Raw genomic sequence first — 22,529 nt, forward strand, 5'->3', positions numbered from 1 at the left:
TAGAAAATCCTATCCAATCCCTGAGTCCATTGCAGATGGATGCGTGTCGCACGTACGGTTATGAGCTCTGATAATCGTTACGTAAGCGAGACAGGGAGCTGGTTTACGATGTGTAAGACCGAATTTTTTCATCAAGCTCAGATGACTTATCAGCGATAACTCGAAAGCAGTTCGACACGAGAATGCGCGTGGTTAGTATTCAGTTGATCATTACCCGGTGCTCGTATCTGCTTTACAACACGCCAACGCAGTAAAGTTTTTTGGAAATCACGAAAATACTTTGGAGATACTGCAGCAGGATGAAAATTTATTTTATTTTTTGAAAGAATTTCAACGACTACGGAGCATCGTCTCATCGGTATGGAATCAGTTGTTTCACGCTGGAGCTTTATATTGATTTTATATTTTGTCCAATTTGTATGCGGTGAATATAAAAGAGTGTCGCACTCACAACGACTCTTTCTTGAGGCGTCTGCCCTAATTAGACGGCCAAAGAAAGACTACTTTTCACGAATTTTTTTTATAAATTATAAATATGGATATAAAAAGTGTTGGGCCTAAAAAATACGCTCTTAAAATACACAAAAAAATTTGTTTATATATTTATTTTACTCAGTTTTCGTTCAGAAAAATAGGGAAGAAGACAAGTCCAAAAAAAAGATGGGTTTGTGCTGTTGATAAAATCTCTGGAATGGATGATCGAAGAAAAAAGAAAAAATGGTTTTAGATTCAATAGGTTATATAGCTCGTATCATTCCAATAAAAATTTCAAAATTCGTATGATATGCACTATAGCTACAATCATAAGGAGCATGTGGTGAAATTTTGGGAAGAAACGGTTGAATAGATTCGGAGATTTTATCAGCGAGCCGTCGAAAAACGTTATTTTGAGAAAAACGCGTTTAAACAAAAGCAAGTACGCGGTACCGCACTGGGCGGTGCGTATATTAGCACATAATGCAATTAAAAAAATCAATTCTTTGAAAATTCTTATTAGGGTAAACGTCTTAAGGTAGCCCCTTCCTGCAATTTTCCAACTTGTATCGTTAACATCTCTTTTAAGCATTCGGTAACCCTTGACTTTTATCGTCGCCATGGATTCCTTACATTTTTTCTGTCTGTGAGACAGTTTGTATCAGGAATTTAGAATTATTTAGTATATTAATTATTGAATAGACATTTGGTGATGATGGAATCCCCATAAGCTCCCGTATAAATTTTACGATTTGTGAAATTTTAATTCTTCAGTAAATGTTCGATAACCTGACCTGAAATTTCGCCAATCTATTCGCACGCACGTTTACTTTGCTGTAATTTAAAATCAGTCATTTGTAGAATATTTTTGGGTTCGTGAAAGGAATACCTTAATGCACCTCGCTGTTCCATTTACGCGGTAGTCGAGGAAACTCGTGGAGAGCCCAGTCAAGAAAGAAACTCACGTGGAAAGATAACTGAAGCCACAGACTCGAACAACGTACTCGTCGGTGTCAAAATTTGGATGTTATAATTTTGAAAATTATAATTTAACCTTGGACTCACCTTGGTATATCACCGATCTTCGGAGGTCGCGTTTTCTGAGGACAAACGTCGTTCCACACAGTATGCGCTGAAAGCAGAAAGCAGAGCTTTAAACACACGAAATTTTCATACTTCCAAGGAATCCTGACCTGACATATTATCACTCTTATCTACTTGTAATAATTCTAATTAATCCGCAGTATTAAGAGGCAAGTTATTCCGTCGGGGAAGCAGAACAAGCGGATTCCAGTAATTTGTCACGGGAACGAGAAGGAAATGCACGAAGAGCAAGTTGCAGGCATGAATGCTGGCGGGGGACGAACAATTACTCGTCGCGTATATCCGACCAACTCGAAGCTCAAGTCAATTGTTAAATTGACAAGAGGCAAAAGAGACCAGTCTGTGGATGAGCATAAGCTAAATGCTAATTTGAGCGCGCCGACTCCGTAACATCCGTATTATCTCGGTCATATCCTCCTTCCCGTCCGATCCGCGCTATCCTCTATTCGCGTTCTCGCCGTTCATTGTTATATTCTCGCTCGCTCAAAAGCCTATTTTTCATGCACCGTGTATCGCTCGTTTGACATTACAACTTATTCGTTTTGCTACAATTTTATTCGTATGATCTAAAATGTTTTGGGACTCATCAGGGTTCCTTGATTCTTTATGAATCGAGAGCATTTTCATTCCCACGAATCTCAACAGGGGCAGCAAAAAAATCTCCTCAAATACATTTTTACAGCAGAAACGATGAGTGCAGTTACGACTGAAAATGAGGAATTTTTCCTCGTCGTAATTAACGGAAGTATCGAGTCGATCACTCCGGTAGTTTGTTCCTTAAAAATGTAAACGTACACGAAATTACCAAAGATGAAAGAAACATCATCGCAAAATAATCGGTTCGCGTATACCGCTTGAAAATAACTAACGGTTGATGAGCAGATGGAACTTTGATCGTTTATAAATCACGAGAATTTTTGGTCCATTGCGACACAAGTTTCAGTGTAAATGAAAGTTTCAACGTAAATGAAAAGTAACGACGACGAGTGTCCAAATTAATTGATGTTGAGACAAACCTTCGATGGAGGCCATGCTGTCACCGAGCTTCATTTTGCTATTTTATCCTATTCCAGTAACCATACGTCCAATGGCAATATCAATATCTCCGATGACAGATATTTGATCAATTGTCGACCAATGACCGCTCGATTAAATCTCGTTCGCATCCACTTGTGAAGCGTGATCAATGACTTCCAACGTCCGTAGTAGCGGCAACGACAACAGCGCTGTGATTCTGCCTCGAGTGAATTTGAATCTTTCGTATATCGACGTCTCTCGCCTCTAAATGACGATTGATTGATTCATAGGAGAGAATACAGCGTCTCCGGTCCACGCACACTGGTACAGAGTGAAGCGAAAGTGAGTCAAAGACAATCAGACTTTCCATACGATGCATTTATCGAATCTCTGAATTTTCTTTTCCAAGGACAGTGTCTCTTTGCTTCTCTTTTCCTGCTCGTTCTCACGTTGATCTCCTGGACGTTGAATTTCTTCAGATCGTGGGCGTTTGATGCGACTATGATATCCTCGTTATTGTGAGTTTCCCAATCTGCGCAGCCTTGGATCTGTCAACAAAATGAAAATAAACCGTCTAAACAGAATGTCAGGGCTTTTGCTGTGTGAGCTCACGTATGTACTTGTCAAAGTGTGAATTCCAATAGAGCTCGGAGCTTAATGTCAAGTTGTTTTTCTCGTGAAATCAACGAATGGTAATTGAAGGCGAAAAAAAAATTTCTACTGCGAATACTGAAGAATGAAAACTAAGTGGAAGTTTTGTTAATATTTCGGGAAGATGGAGCAAGATAAAAAGCTCCGATGCTAATGCATTGGCTCGAGGCGGCAACTTCAAAACGTTGAATATTATATACTGCTAGGATCTTAAGGTACTGCTTTCACGAACCCGAATATTCTACGAGTAACTGATTTTAAATTACAGTAAAGTAAAGGCGCGTGCGAATAGATTGGCGAAATTTCAGGTCAGGTTATCGAACATTTACTGAAGAATTAAAACTTCACAAATCGTAAAATTTATACGGGAGCTTATGGGGATTCCATCATCACCAAATTTCCATTCAATAATTAATATACTAAATAATTCTAAATTCCTGATACAAACTGTCTCGCAGACAGAAAAAATGTAAGGAATCCATGGCGACGATAAAAGTGAAGGGTTACCGAATGCTTATAAAAGAGATGTTAACGATAGAAGTTGGAAAAATGGCAGAAGCAAAAGCTTTTCCTATACAACCGTGACTTTTCAGAGGTTAGAAATCAGTCGAAATTTCGAGTGCCCCAATTTGAGCCACCAAAACAAACGCTCATGCAAAAGGAATACCTTAAACGCAACTGTCAATGGAAAGAACGTTTTGTCGATGCTCATCGAGCGTTGCACCGCCGTTGACAAAAATGAAATGAAATGGAAAAATTTCTCGTTAGACTGGAACGAAATTCAAATCACTGTGCTGACTCGTTGATTGCTTGTGCTATATCCGTAGCTAATGCTTAGTTGATGGCTCGTGCTAATCGATTTTTCGGAGAACTGTTTTTGTTGTTTTCGATAATCTCTCATTTATCATTTCGTTTACTAGTCAGCATTTTTCCGGAAACATTGATCGTCATCCTTGTAATAATTCTCTCCATTCAGTAATTTCCTTTCTCTTTATGGGCGAAATTCGCAACAAAATACGAGCGTCAACATCGAATCCGTCTGCGAAGCGAATATGCAGTGAAAAAAGTGAAATTCTTACGCGGGTCTAATCACTTCTATACGAAAACTTTTCATCCATTTGGTCAAACGTCGGAAAACTAATTGCAAAAATGCACTTCAACGATTACTGGAAGAGGAAAAAATTAATAATTGTTTCCTCGTTTCTCAATTTTAACAGGAAATAATCAGAGGAAATGCTGAACCATCCAATTAGCTTTCTGATGCAGAAACAGAAAGTGTGTTCAACCCACGGACCAAATTGCTGCAGAATATTTTTTTTTCCCCGAGTACTTTAACGACCTTTCCAATTACTTCAAAAATTGTCTCATTCTATAAAATTGTACTGACAACGTAATCAAAACTGTTGAACTTCATGAATCCAAGCGAATCGTATGAAAATACAAAGCCCTGACTGACTATGCACCAATAATTATGTGCCACGTGTCAGTTGTTTCTCCACACACGTGTGAGCGTTGGATCATGCTTGAAACAAGGTTTTGTCTTCGATAACAACATTGAGACGAGCATACCGTGTGCTAATGCTTCATTGAGATGGGGGAATGCCTGAGGTACAAGTTTACACGAGGAATCTCTTTTCTCCCTCCACATGAAAGCTCCCTGCTGAAATCGAATTTCTATACCAACTCAAACATCCAACTTCCTTCAAAACTCAAATTTCAGAACTTTTTCCTCCCTCGTGAACCATCGTTTCGCTAATTCCCAAGCTATTGCCATGAGCCAAATGAGATCATTTGAATGCAGGAAAAGTTTATTTCTGACGCAAATACCCGAAAAATTTGATCCCCCATAGACAAATTGTAATTCGTTATCGAAAAATGCCGTCACGAAAAAATGTTCGGACATTTAAAAAAAGATTGAAAGCGATCCGACGATTTTCTTAAGGATTTTGAGGCATTAGAACGAAAATGATGTCATCGCTTTTAAACCGACTGCATCTTATAGAGTGAAGTGTAAAAAAAAAATCAGTTAAATATTCAGACAGTTTAGGAGCGTCGTTGCTGAGAAAAATCAATAACAATTTGGACCAAATAACATGTAATCTTATGGAAGTCAAGACACATTCGGTGATATCTCCGTTAAAAACGATGCTAAAAATATGAAATTTTCTGGCCAACATGAGCAAGGCTTGCTGAATAATGTCAATTTTTTCAGATTTATCAGGAGATTTGCTGAGATTATATTAATAATAATCTATTTCGCGTGCAGTTTTTCGAGGCTAGGATCGTCACCGTTCGTGTTTTCGAATGACCCGTTTTTCCTCTTTTTTTCCCCAACTTTTCTTTAAAGTCTATGCAACATTGCCAAACTGTAAACTGGCCTAACTTTTGAAAGGTACTACAGGTCATAACTTTTGGGTAAAAAAAATGACTGTACAGCCTCAACTTCCATCCTCTTAAGCGAATAAACTGGGAAATTGGGATCGTAAGGCACTAGTGTCAGGGTGAAATGGGGTGCTTTTTAACTGGAGCGCCTCGTGTGTCTTCGTTAATGTCTAGAGATAGAGGGTGCTTGAGAACATTACGTGGATCGAAGGTTCGTCCGCACGAGTCTCTCAAGCGTATTGTTTCGAGCTTTTCACATTGTTCGAGGTGGATATATAATACGCGCATCCTGTGAGTCGTACGTCAAAGCCGGGGCGGCAGAATCGGAGGTAGGGGTTGGTCCAGAGCCCTCATCTCCGCGTTGCAATCAGTCGCCCAAGGTTATACACGCGGAAAAGCGTGTAGGTCGGGCGTGTTATGCTTTCCTAAATCGATACAGCCAGAAGGGAGTGCGAAATGGAGTACGAGAGGGCGCGAGGGACCGAGAGAGAAAGAGAGAGAGCGAGAGAGCGGTAGATATAGAGAGGATGCTGTATTAGCACTGTCAGCTGCTGCGGCATGGCTACGGGCCTGGGACTTGGAAAATACACAGTTGGCAAGAGCCAGGAGAATCAAACTTCCCCTTTGCGCAGTCTTGCACCAGCGCAGATATTCTCACATGATCATCAAATTTGTTTGCATTGTCGTTTGAACAAACGGCGCTATAAAGTTGATCATTTGAAAAATTTTAGTGAACATATTGCAGAGGTCGATAACGCAATTATTCTGAAAATTTTTCGTAGCTGCCTTTCCAAACTCATTCAAATTGAGGTTAATTTTCTCTAGAGAATTTTTCAATTTTCATGGGACAGTGTTCGTTATAAAGTTACTGGGATCCGTGGCGAAACGTCAAAGCTTTGGGTTAGCAGCAATCGAGTAACTCATTTTGTAGAAAAATATTGTACGATCGATATCGAGATATCGTACTCGTGAAAACTTTTTCAATTTTGCTTTCCAGAAATCTGTGCACCGCTCTCGCAAACACGCAACGAGCTTTCAAAGTGGAAAACGCGGTTTGAACTTTGAATGTTCGCAACACGAGAACAATTATTCGCTCGATCCTCGTAATACTCGCGTCAGAAAATTGGAGGTTTCCTTTTCACGTTATTGCAACCGAGCATCACACAGATTCGCTTCAACTGCTTGGGACGAAATATGAAAAAAATACGCACAGTCATTTCTAAGTGATAAAATTTATGAGGTTTCTCACATTGGTCGATTTGCTTTCATAAATTAACGAAACGTGTTGAAGCGGTTGTTAAGAATGCGGATTTAAAAATGCGAATTCCTTCGATTTGAAAAATTGACGCGAATCCTTTTCACATCGTACGAATATTGGATAGTGACAGTTCGATTGTATCCGTGGTTTTCAACAATATTATTCTCACTTGAGACATAACATTTTCACACATAAACATTTGTAACCGAATTAGCAGATCGGGGCAAAGCTTCTTCGTCCCATTTTCATGAAAAACGGATCGGAGGGGTTGGCGGTTTATAGCACTCCGAAGCAAGGCAATATAAAAACAGAAACGGTTGGTTAGTCGATTGTACAAAAGCTCTAAGATGTCAAAACAATAAGAAAAATTCAGTCGAGAAATAAAATCCTTATCAGAAATTCGAAACCGAACTTTTCCTATAGTCCAGAATCCAATAAAGTATAAATAGCTTTTCCAGGTTTTTCCTTTCAGTGCTGTGGGGGCTGCAAAGTCTCCAGTATAAGGGAACGATCCCTGCCATTAGTTCTGGTAATATTGACCGGACTCGAAGCGCACGGTACGAAAAATACTGACCAATTATTGGACTATTAACCGATTTTTTTTTTCATGCCTTAATCGATAATGACTGAGAATTTCTGCTGCTTTCAACGAGGCTATTTACACTAGCAATATGATACGATAACAGCAGTGCTAAGTTTCTCATCTCACAATTCTCGCTCCATCGCATAACTCAATCGATGTTGAAAACGGCGATGAGTTGCTTTCGTTCTCTTTGAATTAACAAAGTGAAGGAAAAATCTCCAAATTTTTCATCTTCCAATATTTGCTCAGTTTTCATTTTGGTTTTCATAACGTTAAGTAATTCGGGAGAATAAATGTGATCACGGAGTTTTCCTCCACTTTATTGGCCGCCTGGTGAGCGCTCCTCGCTCCGCCTCATTCTACCTCTAACGAAATTTCAGTGTCGAGCGACTAATTCGTCGTTCAACTAGGGCGACGGACACGTAATGTTCAACTGCAAAGTTCCTTGAAGTTATAAACGATTATACATCGCTCAAAAATATGGCTGAAAACGTATCGTTACGAAGTGGCATATTAGGCATAAAATGAGAGGGAAGAAAAATAAATAAAGGAGGGTGTTGAGATCGATAGTCGAGAAGGGTGTAGAGAAAGCTCGAGACTCTATTTCGCTCCCTTGTTCCGATGTCAATACCTTGAGCCTGGTAAGTCGTTTAAAGAACCTTTTTCCCTGAAACCAAGAACTTTGATAGCGGGAAACGAAATCTATTTTTATAGGTGTCAGAGGAAAGGGGAATGGCAAAAGCTAAAGAGGCCACAGTATGGAGGAAACATGTAGACGGATGTTAACTCGATTTATCAATGGTTCTCCCTCATTTGGCCACTTATCAAGGTCATTCTTCTGGAATTTCTCGACAAACTATTCATTCAAGTGCATTAGCAAATGTTTTCTGAATTATGAAATAAAAATATTGAAGTAAATTAAGGAAGTTCACGCGAATCTAATGGAAATCAAAAATTCCAACATTAAGAGTTGAAATTTGGAAATATGCTAGAAATATACAGCGTGCATCTATTCCCAGAATTATTACAGGATCTGACGTCTAGGTGTCGAGAAAACAATTAACAAAAATCACATTTTTTGAAGGGTTATACACAGACCCTTATGGCAGGCACACTTCCTGTGGGACCATTTGGATTTAATGAAATAGGATCCCTCCTCAACTTTAAGGCGGTTCCTCCACGAGACAGATAAATTAGGAAATTATTTAAATTTGGCATACGTATTGTTTAACATATGAACGACACCTCTATAAAATTTTAACAAGTTTCACCATCCCGAACCCGAGATATATGTAATTGAAGTTGACTCAATTAACACGTAACATATGAACCATGCATAGGCAAACGCACATTATTAATTCTACCGCTAGTATTAAAATTAGGAAGTTTATAAAAAAACGAGGAAGAGCTAGAGCAGGATATGACAGATATTGTGAAAAAAAATCAAGCTGATTGACCATCTAGTTTGACAGATATAGTTTCGAGAAGTACGAAGGTTTAGGCTGCATACGATATATTTTGCAAGCGAACAAGCGAATGTCGTCTGTATAGGCAACCTTTTCTGTGGGTTGAAGCATAGCCCGGATAGTTCCGTCAAAAAATTTACTCGCGATGTCAGATCAAAAATACTTTTAGAATAAATTTTACGAAGGGAAATGATATTTGTACTAAATCTGCTGGCAACGAGTACGTATACAGGGTCTTTACAAATTTAATGATTACGATCCGAACGAATTATCAACCCTTTTAATATGCAGACGGTACATAACTTTTGGTTGGGACTGTCGCAGGGGATCGACCTTAAAGAGTCAAAAGCGAGAATAAGAAAATAGAATGTTTTTAGATATCAATGATGTCTTGAGAAAGCCTTGTTACCGGTGAAAATAACTTGGAAATGGAACAAGAAAAACACTTATTTGAGGCTAACGAGTAATAACGACATAAACGGTGAAAGGTTTGACAACACCATGAGCCAGCTGGTTCAAAATGCAGATGTGCATACGCATATAAATAGAAAATGGCTGTTGTCACATTTTGCTTGACGACTTAACTACGAAAGTATTTTAACCGCTGTCATTGTATTAAAAATTTACCAATCTCAACAAATAAGTTACACATCATTTTCATAATTGCGAGAATAAATTTTAATGATCTTCTTAAGATCTGCGATAGCGTCGAGACGCCTACGTATACAATCGAATATGACAATTTTCGAACGTTTCGATTTTCTCAAGCGAATCTCACGAATAAACGGATTGACTAGAGAATCTCATTTCGAATGGACATTTTCCATTATTTTCTCATCCCATTAACACACAATACGAGATTCGAATCTCTTATTTCTTGAAGACTGTCACAAATGAGGTCATAAATTCGACCGCGTAGCATTTGCCCTTACAAAAGACTGTTCCGAAAATCGATATCGAAGGAATGGCCTCGAGTAAAGTTTACGTGAATGATAAATTTGTAGTTCTTTGTAGTTTTCATCGCAGTGGGACAACTCAAACCGTGTTTTTTTAAGCTAAAATTTAATATTCTTCGATCTGCGAGAAAAAAGTATGAACAGCGTAATATCGAGAAGACCAAAAACGTTTTCGCAACTTTTTAAAAAGCCTGCAATCCCATGATATTTTCGACCCCCTTGCGTAATCGATCAACCGATGTATCAGGGACGAGGAAATTTCTAAACGACCTTCATTAAATAATGACGATCAGTCAGTAATTCGTTTCACAATATTCCCATAAATAATTCAACTCCAAATTTCTCCCCGGCAACATTCGTATAAAGTTGGAGTATACGAAAAACTCTGCGAGGTATTTACCATCCAAATTGATGCTCGTTTAACGTCGTAATAGCCTAATTTCCATTTTGTGAAATTCGAAGGTCGCGTGATAATATTGAGAAGTGGAGAGTCGAAAGTGAGCCCTGAAATCTGATAGATGGAGAGAATCGTCGTAAAAATCTCTGGGATAATATCGTCATTATAAAAATGTAAATTTCGGTGATAGAGCATGGCCAGTGTATAGACGAAGATGGAATAAACTTCCCCTCGAAAAAGGGACGCATGCGAGAATGGAATATTTCGTTGCTGTGTGACTGTGCAGTGATCATAAAAAAAGCTCTTGGCGAGTATACGAAGAAGTAAAAAGGGTTTGAGAGGACGAAAGAAGAACGAAAGACCCACGAGGTCGATTATATCATGATGATGTACTCGAATAAAAAAAAAAAAGAGGAAAAGTGTGAAGGGTGGGAAGGTGGGTTGAGGGGGGAAAGCAGACAAGTATTGTCAGCTCCGAGGCAAGGCTATGGCCAAGTGGGAGAACGTCAGAAGGTCGCTGGCCCTCGTGCATGCAACTCAAAACCTCAACGAGTTCTTCCTAGTACAGCAAGCATTATATACATGTTCATTCAAAATCGATTCTTCACTTCATATATCGAGTGGTTTTATTGGGAGGATTATCGAGCCCCAGAAACACTTGGCTCTTGTCCATTAACTCGCCATGCCCGCAGGTCATTACTGCGATCCCATTCAATCACATTCTACTTCTCCCTTCCCTCGTCTCTCTTTTCCCAATCTTGTTATTCCGCGGTTTCGCTGTTCCCAGTACGGTTGTAACGAATGTTGTCGAATGAGCGTCACGAAATGTGATTACGACAAAAAATTTCTAGGGAATAAACTTTTTTAGTTGAATTTTCAACATTTTTTGAGCTCGGATTCTCAATCACTTTGGAGAACGAATCGTGTCGTTGTACAACTCTGCCTATCACATGGCATTTCATGAATTCAAACGATTTTTAAGGCCGATCTTGCCCGAAGGAGCGTATTTTATGGGTGTCTGAATTGAGTAGATTTTTACTTCCGAATTAAAGATACAATAATTCTTAATTAATGTCAGAATTATTAATACGAAATTGTAAATAAATTTTTTCAACTTATCTTTTGCAGTAAAAAATCGCATTAGAGAGCGCAAAGGGGAAACGCAACGGGAAATGGATCAAGAAAAAAGTTTTAATAAAAAGACAGAAGACTGTGACAGAAATGGGCCAAGCCAAGAAGAAAGGAAATGCCGAAAAAATAAGCAAATGTGAGGTTGTACGAATGCTCATTACCAATTTCGTTCAATCTCAACGTAACATATCTTCATTAGTAAGACAATCGTCTCGAATTTTTTCCCAAACCTTTATTGTACGCTTCATTGTAATTGAGTACTTTTTCATAAATTTCGTAAGAAGCGTTCATTCGTTGTATAGAAAGATAAACAATTATTTAAACACGTTTATGTAAATAATCAATAAGACGAACCCTTTAAAATTTGATACACTCGTGTCAGTCGACTACCCATTTAAACTGTGTAAATTTTAAGACTTTCTCAAAATAGTTTCGTGCCTGAACTACCTTAATGATTTTTCACAAAGTTTTGAAAGCTGACATTAGGTCAATGGATCCTCGTCGAGAACACAAAATTGTCTAAAATGCATTGAAAAATGAACTTTTTTGCTCATCTTTATGTTGAGACTTTGTATGCTGATCATTTGATTAAAAATGTAAATTCTGAACTCGCCTGTATACACAGAGAAATATATAAATTGTGCAATGCTCGATAAGCTGCTTTCTCCCTCTCTCAACCTCTCTCGCGTCGCTCTCGACCTCTTCCTTTCTCTCTGAAACCTGACGCGCATGGCGCTTCCGTTCCACGCGATTCAAGGTCGCCATGCCATTCCTACCTCGAAGAAGGTAAATCTCACTACGTCGAATACATTAAACCAGAAACTATATGTATAGAAATACGATATTCTGAGAAATAGTGGAGTATCGATACGCTCGCCATGGGATATAAAACGTTGCATGCTAATTAAATCGACCCTGACCCTCCGGGATGCAGGCGAGCATATTTCCGATCAGTTTCTTCGTTCTGGAGTGTCACGATTCGAGCTATCTGCACAATGATCATCGTCCGAGTATTTTGTAAGCCGTTGAGCGAGCAACTACTAAAAACGTCGCCGGAATTTCGGCCCTGAAAAACTCTCGAGCAAGCAGCGTCGTCTTTATGGGAGTTATAAAAACCATCGAGATGAACACAAACACGAGCGAGCGCTCGACGTTTTTCCATTAAACATATTCTCAGGGTACTTATGGCGATGAAGTACGAAGGTGTGGAATGCAGAAAAACTGCTGTCGAGGGAACACGAGTGTCAACTTTTACTGCGTGTAAAGTGCGGCATGAGTTATTAGAATTTTTTAATGCAGTCGACTATATTTACCGACCTCATTACTCGACGAAAAAATTCATCACTTTTATGAGATTTCAACGGCCGTGACTCTTTTCATTATCAGGTTCAACGAGCATCAACAAAATCTGACACAACAGGCATCGAGTTTCCGGACACCTTCAATCCGTAAGAAAATCATAAAACCATTTTCTGTCCGCTCATGCATTCCAACCGCAGCCCTCGCCATTCAACGCCAGTATTTTGAATGAAATACACTTTTCTAAGTCTTCAGTCGCAGAGGCACGAACTCGCATTGCCTCGATAAAAGCTTCACTTTCCAATTATCTACGAGCGAAATTAAAAGCGACGGGAAAATGTACTTGACTAATAAATGGTACGAGGGAGGAATTAGGAGACTAAAATTACCGTCACAGCGATAGAAACGAGCGACGAAGGTCGAGAGTGTAGAATATTAACAGCGCAAAGTATAAATTCCGATGAGAACGAAAGACATTTATCTCAAATCAAAAAATATTCGTCCATGAAAATTAGCCCTCCGGACAGTAAGAAATTTAAGACCGTCCCACGTTTAGTACTCCTGCAAAGATCATTTCCACTCGCTCTCTCATCAGAAAAATTTCAAAATGACGACACTAAAGTTTGCAACGTCGGAGACCAGCGAAGTGAACGAAAACAAACATTTCTAATTCTAAACTACCAATTGCAAATTCGACAGAGAACGAAATTGGAGAATTGCTGGAATTATTGGAGGGTTTTTGTAGGCCATTTCGTCGGACTCCAACGTTGCAAACTTCAGTGTCATTCAAAAAGATGAATAAATGATGCATCCGAAGAGCATGCAGCGGCGTCCACTAGTTTGTTGAGACATATTTTCGCATATCTTCTCTCACACATATCTCGGTCGAGAAAACAGAAAAATCTACAAAAATGTCACTCGCTTGATGAATATAAAAGTTGCTATTCGATATTTGTACAAAACGCATGCAAACCTTTGCCCAAAAAATTCTGTTTTCATTACGCATGAAAACCCTTCCCTGGCGGCCTACGTAGGAATAAATGTAAACAAAACAGATGCACAGATGAACTCGGTTTCGTGACGTTCCCGTCGAGCTCTACTCGTGATCCCTCGATACTATCACCGAGAGTGTACACAACACGCGTTTTCTTATTATTCCGCTGTCCATTTGAGCCTGATTAAGTTCTCGATACACACATTATCACACTTGGCTAATATTTCAAGGGAAAAAAGAGCAATAGCGCAATGATTTTTCGTACTTCAACACGAAACAATGAAAAGACGTTTCCATTGACAGATATTCGTTTGTCGTTTTTATAACGATGAAACGAAAAATAGAACAAAAATAATGAATGCGAATAAAGTAGCGTGGTAGGATCGTACTAAAATGAGAATTAAATTGAATATTGTTCTGTTGTCTTTCGTCTTATCTGTTAAATATCAATACCGTGTTATTTTTCTGGGGTAACAGTCTCCCGCGTTCGTACGGCATCCTTTCACGCGCATTTTTGTCAAGCGACAGCGGTCTCGACCGTCGACGGGTGTACCACTCGGTCGACTACTACCGGAGCTATCCGACCAAGAGATTCATCGAACGAGGCATATATACATGGAGGTCTAACTCAATTCCGCGCGTATTGGGCGCTGTGCGTGTTTCCCTCCTCCAGCGCCACGTGGCAACGTCGAGGGAAGCTTCATTCCGCGGATAAGTTCATTCGCCGTCTTACCATCGACTGTCCTGGTTGGAATTGCCCATTTTCCTGCGAGTCTCTTAATCACTCGTTTCCGCTGAATTTATATATCAACTCCCTTTTTTTACATTTCCCGAGAGACTGTGAAATTTTTTCCACTCAACTCGGCCTCCTTTTTGCACTGGTTGTCGCGCGCAAACGCGCCTCGCGAGATGTTCAGCCCCCAAGAACCGATAATGAAAAACAGAGAGAGAGAGAGCGAGAGAACGAGCGGAGCCAAGAGCTTCGTCCTCTTTGTCACGTATGACCGTGACGAACCGCCCGCCCACGTTTAATTGATGCCACAAGGCACAAAGCCTTCGTAAGAGCCGGTACTTGTGTGCGTAGGACAGAAATCTACAGTAGAATCTTCCGTAACTTCAAATCTGTTTTTTTTCGCTCTCACACCCGAAGACAGTTTCTAACGTCAAATCGACTCACGTGGCTTCCCCCTCCACACGATTTTCACGCTCGATGTCTGGAAGGGAAAGCCACGTGAACTGATTTGGCGCTTCGAGACAACGTCTAGCTTCAGACTCAAACGGCAGCTCCAGAAAAAAGCATTTTGTCGATTAAGGGGTCTACCTTAATTAAAATTTTCAAAAAATCGATTTTTTTTTTATTCCACTTTTTGAAAGTATAGATATTTAAAAGTATCACACTAAAATTTTATTATGATTTGAGGAGTCTAAGTCTACTTTTGAGCGACGTTTACTTGGCTGTCTGAGCACGCGTTTTTCTCAAAATTACCTTTTTCGACGGCTCGTTGATAAAATCTCCGAAATTATTCAACGACCCTCACCAAAATTTGACCACATGATCTTTATGACCACAGCTATAACGCACATCATACGAATTTTGAAATTTCGAGCAGAACTTTTTTTTTCTGCGAAAAATAATGAAAAAAACGTGCTTTTTCGTAGTTTTTGGAAAAATAAAAAATCGTATGATACGCGCGTATGATACCTATTGAATCTAAAACCATTTTTTTCTTTTTTCTTCGATCATCCATTCCAGAAGATTTAACCAACAGCGCACACCCATCTTTTTGTGGACCTGTCTTCTCCCCCATTTTTCTCTACGAAAACTGACTAAAATAAATATAAAAAAATGTTTTTGTGTATTTTCAGAGTGTAAGGCCCAACACTTTTTGTATCCATATTTATAATTTAAATTAGTCTTTTTTTTGCCCGTCTAATTAGGCTAGACCCCGCAATTTTCACTCGAAGCATTTCCTCGAACATATTTCTGGGGACTTCCTACATTTTTCGCTAATCCAATCAGGCGGAATTTTGCCGATTGAATATTTGTGGAAACTCGAGGATTCGTCGAAAGCATTTTCACTGTAGCCGAAGCCTCCAGATCGACGGATTCAAATACCCTGCAGACCGATTCATCTCTGCTTTGAATATGCACGTATGTATGCGTAAGCATAATCTTCGAGGAGTGAGTATAGCTTACGGATCGTTAGCACGCACGCACGTTGGACAGTCCTCCACAGGCGCTCGGATCTCGACCTTCCACTAACTCGTAATAACCGTATCAATGGTTAATTCCACTTCATGCTTTCGATCATTATCAGCGATTTGCGAATCGCTAGCTTCGGTAATAGCTTCTAATCGTAAACCTCGTCCATTCTAATTGTCAACGAAGTTCGTAAAATCGAGGCATTCGAAGCTCGAGCTTCCGGCACTGCTTCAACGATCGAACCACCAACTTTTTTGTACGGTTTTATTCCATTAAAAATTCAAGCTCTCACTCGAAGAACTGCAGTTCGCGATTACCAACATTTGTTACGGGAAACCTTCGGAGTTTCTTCGAATTCATCAATTTTTAAAAGCAATTAAAGCCCAATGAGAAGACTCGTTTTTCCGGTTCGGAAAAGCCAAAATACAAGTGCCTTTCACGCTTCTTGAGGCTCTTCTGAACGGAGTTATTCTTTGGTTTCTAAAGCACAGAAATGACGATTATCCCGTTGTGAATATAAGAAAATTGTTTTTCTGTCGAAAGCATGGAGATTTCATTGAACAATCGATTTATTTTGACCGAACTCCCAGGAGCGAATGAATATTTATTAAAACAACGAGAGCCTGGAACCATCCGAATAAACGGATTGACAGTCAGAGTTTTCTCGAGTCAAGAAAATATTGTACGGAAACTTTGAAATCCTAGGAGAAAGTAATCATCGACCTGGTGCTTGGAGAATGACGCTGAAGTTTGCAACGTTGGAGTCCAACGAAATGATCGAAAAAAACTCTCCAATAATTCCGGTAATTCTCCTATTTTGTTCCCTGCCAAATTTGCGATTCGTAGTTTTTCAAGCTGCGTGAACCAACGATTCGTGAAATAAAAAATTGGCGAATTAAAAACGTTTTTTTCGTTCATTTCGTTGGACTCCAACGTTGGAAACTTCAGCGTCATCTTAGAGATCGATACGATTTCGATCGACTTTTGCACCGTGCGAAAAAAAATTGTCCGGAAAATAAATATTTTCACGAGAATTAAAGGATTTCATGAATATTTTAGTCAGATATGAGAAGGGCTGGTGAGAATCGACTTCATTTTTTGTAAGGAGTTGGATAGTCGGTGAGCAGGCTACCGGTCGACACAATAGCGCCAGGACCGCCAAGAATTCCGCCTTTATTGGCGAACCATCCATTGCCGCCGAGGAAGCCAGCAGGTTCGAATCGATCGGTGTAGAAGCCCGAATCGTTGAGTCCGACGAGCTGCAGGAGACCGTTTGTCGGAGCGAATTGTTTCGAGTTCGTAGCGTTGTTGGAGGGAACAATCAAACCGAGATTTCCAAGGCTTTGCTTGAAGGTATTGATTCGATCTTGGAGAAACGTTTGCGGAGTGAATTTCCATCGTTGGAGTAGAGGCAGCAGATAATTGAGTAAATTTTCGGGCGGTGGCGGCTTCGTTGTACCGCTTCCTTCCGTCGTTACTTCATTATTTTCGACGCTTTGATCGTCCGAAGCCTCGGGCTCGACGACGGAGGATTCACTCGGACGAAACGTCAATTTAGTTCGCGCATCGTCACTCTCGTTTTTATCCTTGGCACTATTTCCATAATCGATCTCGTTCTTCACCTCAAAATTATTCGCATTCTCCACCGGTTTCGATTCGATCACGACGCTCTGTAGCAAAAAAAAACGGAATACCAATGAGACTAATTATTAATCGAGGTATTTTCGTCACTCGATTTTTTTCCGTACTCAAAATCTTTGAGCCTCAGATTTCAAACACACGGAGAACACGGATTCGTTTTGTATAGTTAGGAATACATTTTTTTTCAAGAATTTTCAAAGTATCCAGCCACCGATTACAAACGGCATAGTGTTTTTTGAATTTTCCTATTTTTCGTCCCTTCAATTCTAAACAGCTTTATGTCGATAGCAAAAAGTTATGAACGTCAGAGTTATATTTCGCTTTGTTTTCGAGTGTTATCACGGTAAATTCTATGGTAAACACACGAATATACACCGAATACGTGTGACATTTTACCATGCATATAGTTTTTTTCAGGGTTGTATGACAATACTTTACAATACAAATATTTAACTGAAAACATTTTCTTACTATGCTTATAGAGAAAAAGATTCTTGAGCCTTTTGAATATGGTCTTTTTATTATGGTGGATAAAACGATGCTTATTACTGCTCTTCGAATTAAGGCTGTAATCCAGTGCGTACATACTGTCCCCGAGATACTTATTTCTGGTACTTTCCTCTAGAATTTTATTCGTCTCTTCAAAAAATGTTCAATCTTCGTAATATTGAGTAATAATTGTACATGCAGCCCCCTAAAATAATGACACAAAACCATGGTAAAAGGAACGAGCGCTCCGAGCGAGTATGCCAGAAAAGTTGTTTGCTTTCAAGCTCACATTTGAAATTTGCATAGACGATCGAGGCTGGTACGATGAAACTAGAAAGGATGATCGTAAATAGTGATGAGATTCTCTGCAATCCAGTCGAATGAAAGTCTTAGAAAAAATAGAGTGAAAGACTTACCATAAAAAGGGAGACGATTGCGATGCAAAGTTTCATTTCTAAGTGAACGAAATGTGTTCTCGTCTAGCACTGCAGCACGAAAAATGTCGAGACTCCAGCCAGTGGGTAACTCGGCAAACTTCTAGAGAATTTATTTGAGTTGAAGTAGGTTTGAACTACGACGAAGTAGCCAAGGAAATAAATCGTTCACGTTCCGATCCACGGAATATATATTTTAATGATTTGTTGTTTCCCCATTGTTTTATGGATATTAATCGATAGTCGAAAGTGAGGAGAGATTAAGGTGGTTTGTGAGGGCACCCGCATCGAAAATCGAATCACTCTCACTCGCCAATATAATACGCGAGCTCATGATTATTCAACGCTTCATAATACGAGTTACAGGCAAAAAAAGGCGGCAAGTAAAAGTGGCATAAGAAAAATGCGTTTCGGTGAAGCATCGACCCGCGAGAGCTCATTTCGATTTAGACACGACACAAAATTCATTGGTGCCAAGTTGATTTTATCGTGCGGACTAAAATAGCAGGACGAAGGAAGAGAATAAATAGATAATCATAATGTAGAACCGGTCCCGGTATAATTTGCATGCTATAGAATCGTCTGTGATACGGAGCTTCGAGAGAGAAGACTTTAAAAACAAAAAATCCCGAAACTGCCTCGCCTTGAAATTCAAGACGAGAAAAATACGTCATGGAATTTTCACTCTCTCGGTTGCACGCTGAACTCGGCCGGCACCAAGATCGAAAAATTCTTCGAGGATTGATGACCTTCGAAATTCTTTTATTTTCGTTACAGCCTATCGGTCGGGATTCCTGTTTTTTTTTTTCATAAATTCGCCATGAAATCAAACCGAAATAAAATGAAGCACATCGAAACTAGACTCGCTGACATCCCAGTTTTACGCTTCTCCAAATCGCTCTTTCGGTAGTCCCAAACGCTTCTTCAACAGCATACGTATTTGAGCAAAGTATATATTCGATAGAATATACACCCGTGAAACGGCAGTCGTGTTGCCACGAAGACAAACCAGAATAAAAACCGTTACAAATTTCTCGAAGCCGCAGCAGCTTAAGCCTCGCAGGGCAGTCTCGGTTCACTTGTCGTCCGGGAAGTTTATCCTTCTTTACTAACGTACGTCAAACGACGAAACTCACCTCGAAATATCATTGCTTAAGGCACTTTTGAGCCGCGTTCATCACCATGAAGATCGTTCACCTTGGTATACTCGTGTTTTTCTGCGTTCAACGGGTAAGACGAAAAACAGTATTCAAAAAATATTGACATACTCAGCTTATTCAAATTTCTTTTCTTTCCCATATAATTCTATTCGAATATCAAGTTTCAACGAAGATTTTTATTTGAATGATTATTTCCATGTTTCATTTCATAAAAGGCCGAATATTTTTGAATTCATTTGGATGATCCGAAGATTGGGCTATTAGCATTTCAATTTATACGAGAGTTTACGTTTCGATCTGTAATCAGCGAATATTTGACGAAAAAAACGAAAAAACCGGGGTCATGGAAGCTGAGCCAAAGCGCCTTTTGTCCGGAAACGAAAAATCCGTTGAGCACCGTCACAGCGTACATTCGACTATTAGCTCGACCTAATATGATGTTCTCGACCTCTCAAATCAATGTCGTTTGCCCGTAACGGTAGAATTCATCGTCCGGTAGAGTGTACAGGTCTGGAATCTCATACGAGAGCTCTTCGTCTTTTTGCTTCCGTTTGAAAGGAAGATCGAAAACGTTTCGAAGTAAACTTACCTCGTGCGAGATTAGAGAATTGAATAAGCCTTTTTCAGCAGCAGTCGAATGCCGCGGTCGTTAGAAAGCAGCCCGCATTCTCAACGCCGGTTTACTCGCCCGCTTATCTTCCGGGAGCCATGCAGGTTCGCCATTTTAATATTTGACGTTAATGAAGATAGAAATATGGTTGAATGGAGCTGACCGTGATCGGGCACGAATTATTTTCAGGTGATATTCCACGCCGTGAGTCAATTGAAGGACATGCAAGTCGAGGAACTCGAAAACCCGACTCCTGCACCAACGACGACAGCGAAGGTGGACGTAGAGGCGACGAGTCCCCACGCGCCAGGGCAGCATCAGCCTGTTTTTCAAAACCCTTCAAACACCTCGACGACTTACGGTGCTCAATCGGATAACGAAGCATCGACAGGATCGGTAGGGTCGATCGAAAGTTCACCGGCGCCGGCAGTGGCGCTGTCATCCGATGGAATCTCGACGGCGTCGCCTGCCGATCCAACCGAACTTTCGGCCACAACGAGCGAGAATAGCGAGGACGCCAACGAGGTCAAAGCTCAAAGCTTCGGCGGAACAACGGCGCGAATAGAGGCCGAGACGCCGGAGGAAAACTACGCGACACCGGAGGTCAATCACGAGGTCCAGGAACCCGTTGAAGAGGGCCAAGAACCTGTGCAGGAAGCGGTCGAAACGAACCAAGAAACGCTCGAAAACAATGACGATTACGTGAATTCCTCCCCGTCCGATGGAGCCAAGGAGTCTGACGTTCCCTCGGTCACCCTGGCAGAGCAGGAAGACAAAACGGACGATGATTCGTCAGAGGAATCGGACGAGAAGAAAAATTCTTCGGAAGAATCGGATGAGAAAAAGTCCTCGAACGGATCGAAAGACGACAGCGACGACGATTCGAGGAGCTTGGAAGAAACTAAGCAGGATAAAATCGACAGTTCCGAAGAGGAAGACGAAGAAATCAGGTGAGTTCACCTTCGTCAAAGGCGTCACCCCGCGTCGCAGCCGCATTTTTTCGGGCTTCTTCGCGATTTATTTCCAGCGAGAAAAAAAAAGCATAGACTTTTGAAATTTGAAGGGTTTATTTATTGGTATTTCAACTCTATGACAAAATTTTTCAACTCTGATATATCTCGGATTAATTCGGTGGAAAAGTAAGATCAAAAAACCAAAGAGCATCTCGATTTGTAAAACCCTGGCTATCGCCTGAACTAAAATCATACAAAAATATTAAAAATTTAAGGACTATTGCGCTATGAAACATTTTCGATAATTGAAATAACCGATCCCCCGAAATCGTGGAGACCATCGATAACCATATGGGTTCTTGTGGAGTAGCTTTACACAGAATTTACTCGAGATATCAGAGTTAAAAAATTCTATCATAGAATTGAAATACGAATAAATAAACCCTTCAAATTTCAAAAGTCTATGTTTTTATTCCTCACCGCAAAGAACTCGCGAAAAAACTCCAAAAAATCCGGTTGTCACACGGGGTGACCCCCTTAATCATAGTCTTGGAATTCTCGCGGCCAGGGCGAAGATAATTTACTGATTTTTTGCACATTTTCATCCACAGATTCACAATGATCGGCGAAAAAGTATCGCAAGTCCCACGACCAAGTTTGACGAACTATCTGAGAAAAACAGCAAAATTTCCACTCCGAAATTCAACGCAAGAACTGGCGTCTCTCTACGACGCCCTGAGTAAAGACGCGAGAAGACAAGGTTTTGCCCAATACTCCGGATATTCCGACGAGGTCCTCCAAACTCTAAAATCCTCAAGCGAAGGTGGAGTCGGCCCGCAGATACGAACTCTTCTAGAAAAAACGTTAGAAAGAAAGGAACTTACGAGGGACGATGCGAAGGCTAAACTCTTGTTGACTCTCAAAAACTTGCGCGATCCTTCCACCGTTCTCAACCGGGATCTCCGGCGCTTAGTACCTTTACGCTACCTCGCTTAATCCATGTCTAAATATTTTTGTACTCGCTTATTTACGATTTTTTTCCTCAGTTTACTCCAATTGAGGATTTTCAACTCGAAATCGTGCTGTTCGGAGCTTGAGACTGTATCTTACACTTGTGTTAACGCAATGATTTACTCGACCATTGATCAATAAAATCTCATTACTTACGATGAAAATGCATCCTTTCACAAATTCTGTGTTACAAAAACAAAGGTTAAAAACCATCTGGAAAGATTGCCAAAATAAAGTTTTGACCATTTCTGATATCGAAACTGAAAATGAAAAGAATCTTTTCTTTTCAGTTAAATCAAAATGAAATTCTTCGTAA

The 22,529-nt window shown here is 40.1% G+C and overlaps 3 protein-coding genes across 4 annotated transcripts in view; 1 reads left to right on the forward strand and 2 right to left on the reverse strand.

Annotated features, from left to right (window-relative positions):
• LOC122418856 (uncharacterized) overlaps positions 1-14,278 on the reverse strand; it is a 34,311-nt gene extending 20,033 nt beyond the window's left edge. Inside the window, exons 1-3 of the mRNA XM_043432937.1 lie at positions 14,166-14,278; positions 2,595-3,143; positions 1,540-1,606 (exon numbers count right to left, since the gene is read on the reverse strand). Coding sequence (XP_043288872.1) covers positions 1,540-1,606; positions 2,595-2,628 — 101 coding nt within the window. The 5' untranslated portion in view covers positions 2,629-3,143; positions 14,166-14,278. The remainder of the gene's footprint in view (positions 1-1,539; positions 1,607-2,594; positions 3,144-14,165) is intronic.
• A 906-nt stretch (positions 14,279-15,184) lies between these two features.
• Positions 15,185-18,969, reverse strand: LOC122407362 (uncharacterized). Its single transcript, XM_043413529.1, has 2 exons — positions 18,462-18,969; positions 15,185-17,585 (listed from the first exon to the last, which is right to left on the reverse strand). The coding sequence occupies exons 1-2, from the start codon at positions 18,495-18,497 to the stop codon at positions 17,007-17,009; spliced, it is 615 nt and encodes a 204-aa protein (XP_043269464.1). The 5' UTR covers positions 18,498-18,969; the 3' UTR covers positions 15,185-17,006.
• Positions 18,970-19,481: 512 nt separating this feature from the next.
• Positions 19,482-22,393, forward strand: LOC122419445 (nucleolin 1-like). Of its 2 annotated transcripts, none has more exons than XM_043433995.1 (4): positions 19,482-19,709; positions 20,267-20,353; positions 20,439-21,199; positions 21,814-22,393. In XM_043433995.1, the coding sequence occupies exons 1-4, from the start codon at positions 19,662-19,664 to the stop codon at positions 22,196-22,198; spliced, it is 1,281 nt and encodes a 426-aa protein (XP_043289930.1). In that variant the 5' UTR covers positions 19,482-19,661; the 3' UTR covers positions 22,199-22,393. The 2 variants fall into 2 exon arrangements, with proteins under 2 accessions (XP_043289930.1, XP_043289931.1); XM_043433996.1 differs by having other exon boundaries at positions 19,483-19,709; positions 20,270-20,353.
• Positions 22,394-22,529: the final 136 nt, after the last annotated feature.

The sequence above is a fragment of the Venturia canescens genome, chromosome 1, assembly GCF_019457755.1.
Source record: "Venturia canescens isolate UGA chromosome 1, ASM1945775v1, whole genome shotgun sequence".
In the NCBI taxonomy this organism is placed as follows: Eukaryota; Metazoa; Arthropoda; class Insecta; order Hymenoptera; family Ichneumonidae; genus Venturia; species Venturia canescens.

Bases quoted from the DNA above. Each gene is read 5' to 3' on its own strand.
- LOC122407362 (XM_043413529.1), bottom strand. From the start codon at position 18,497: ATGAAACTTTGCATCGCAATCGTCTCCCTTTTTATG. The intron at 17,586-18,461 runs GTAAGTCTTTCA...TTTTTGCTACAG, and splicing joins CAATCGTCTCCCTTTTTATG to AGCGTCGTGATCGAATCGAA.
- LOC122419445 (XM_043433995.1), top strand. From the start codon at position 19,662: ATGAAGATCGTTCACCTTGGTATACTCGTGTTTTTCTGCGTTCAACGG. The intron at 20,354-20,438 runs GTTCGCCATTTT...AATTATTTTCAG, and splicing joins ATCTTCCGGGAGCCATGCAG to GTGATATTCCACGCCGTGAG. The intron at 21,200-21,813 runs GTGAGTTCACCT...TTTCATCCACAG, and splicing joins GAGGAAGACGAAGAAATCAG to ATTCACAATGATCGGCGAAA.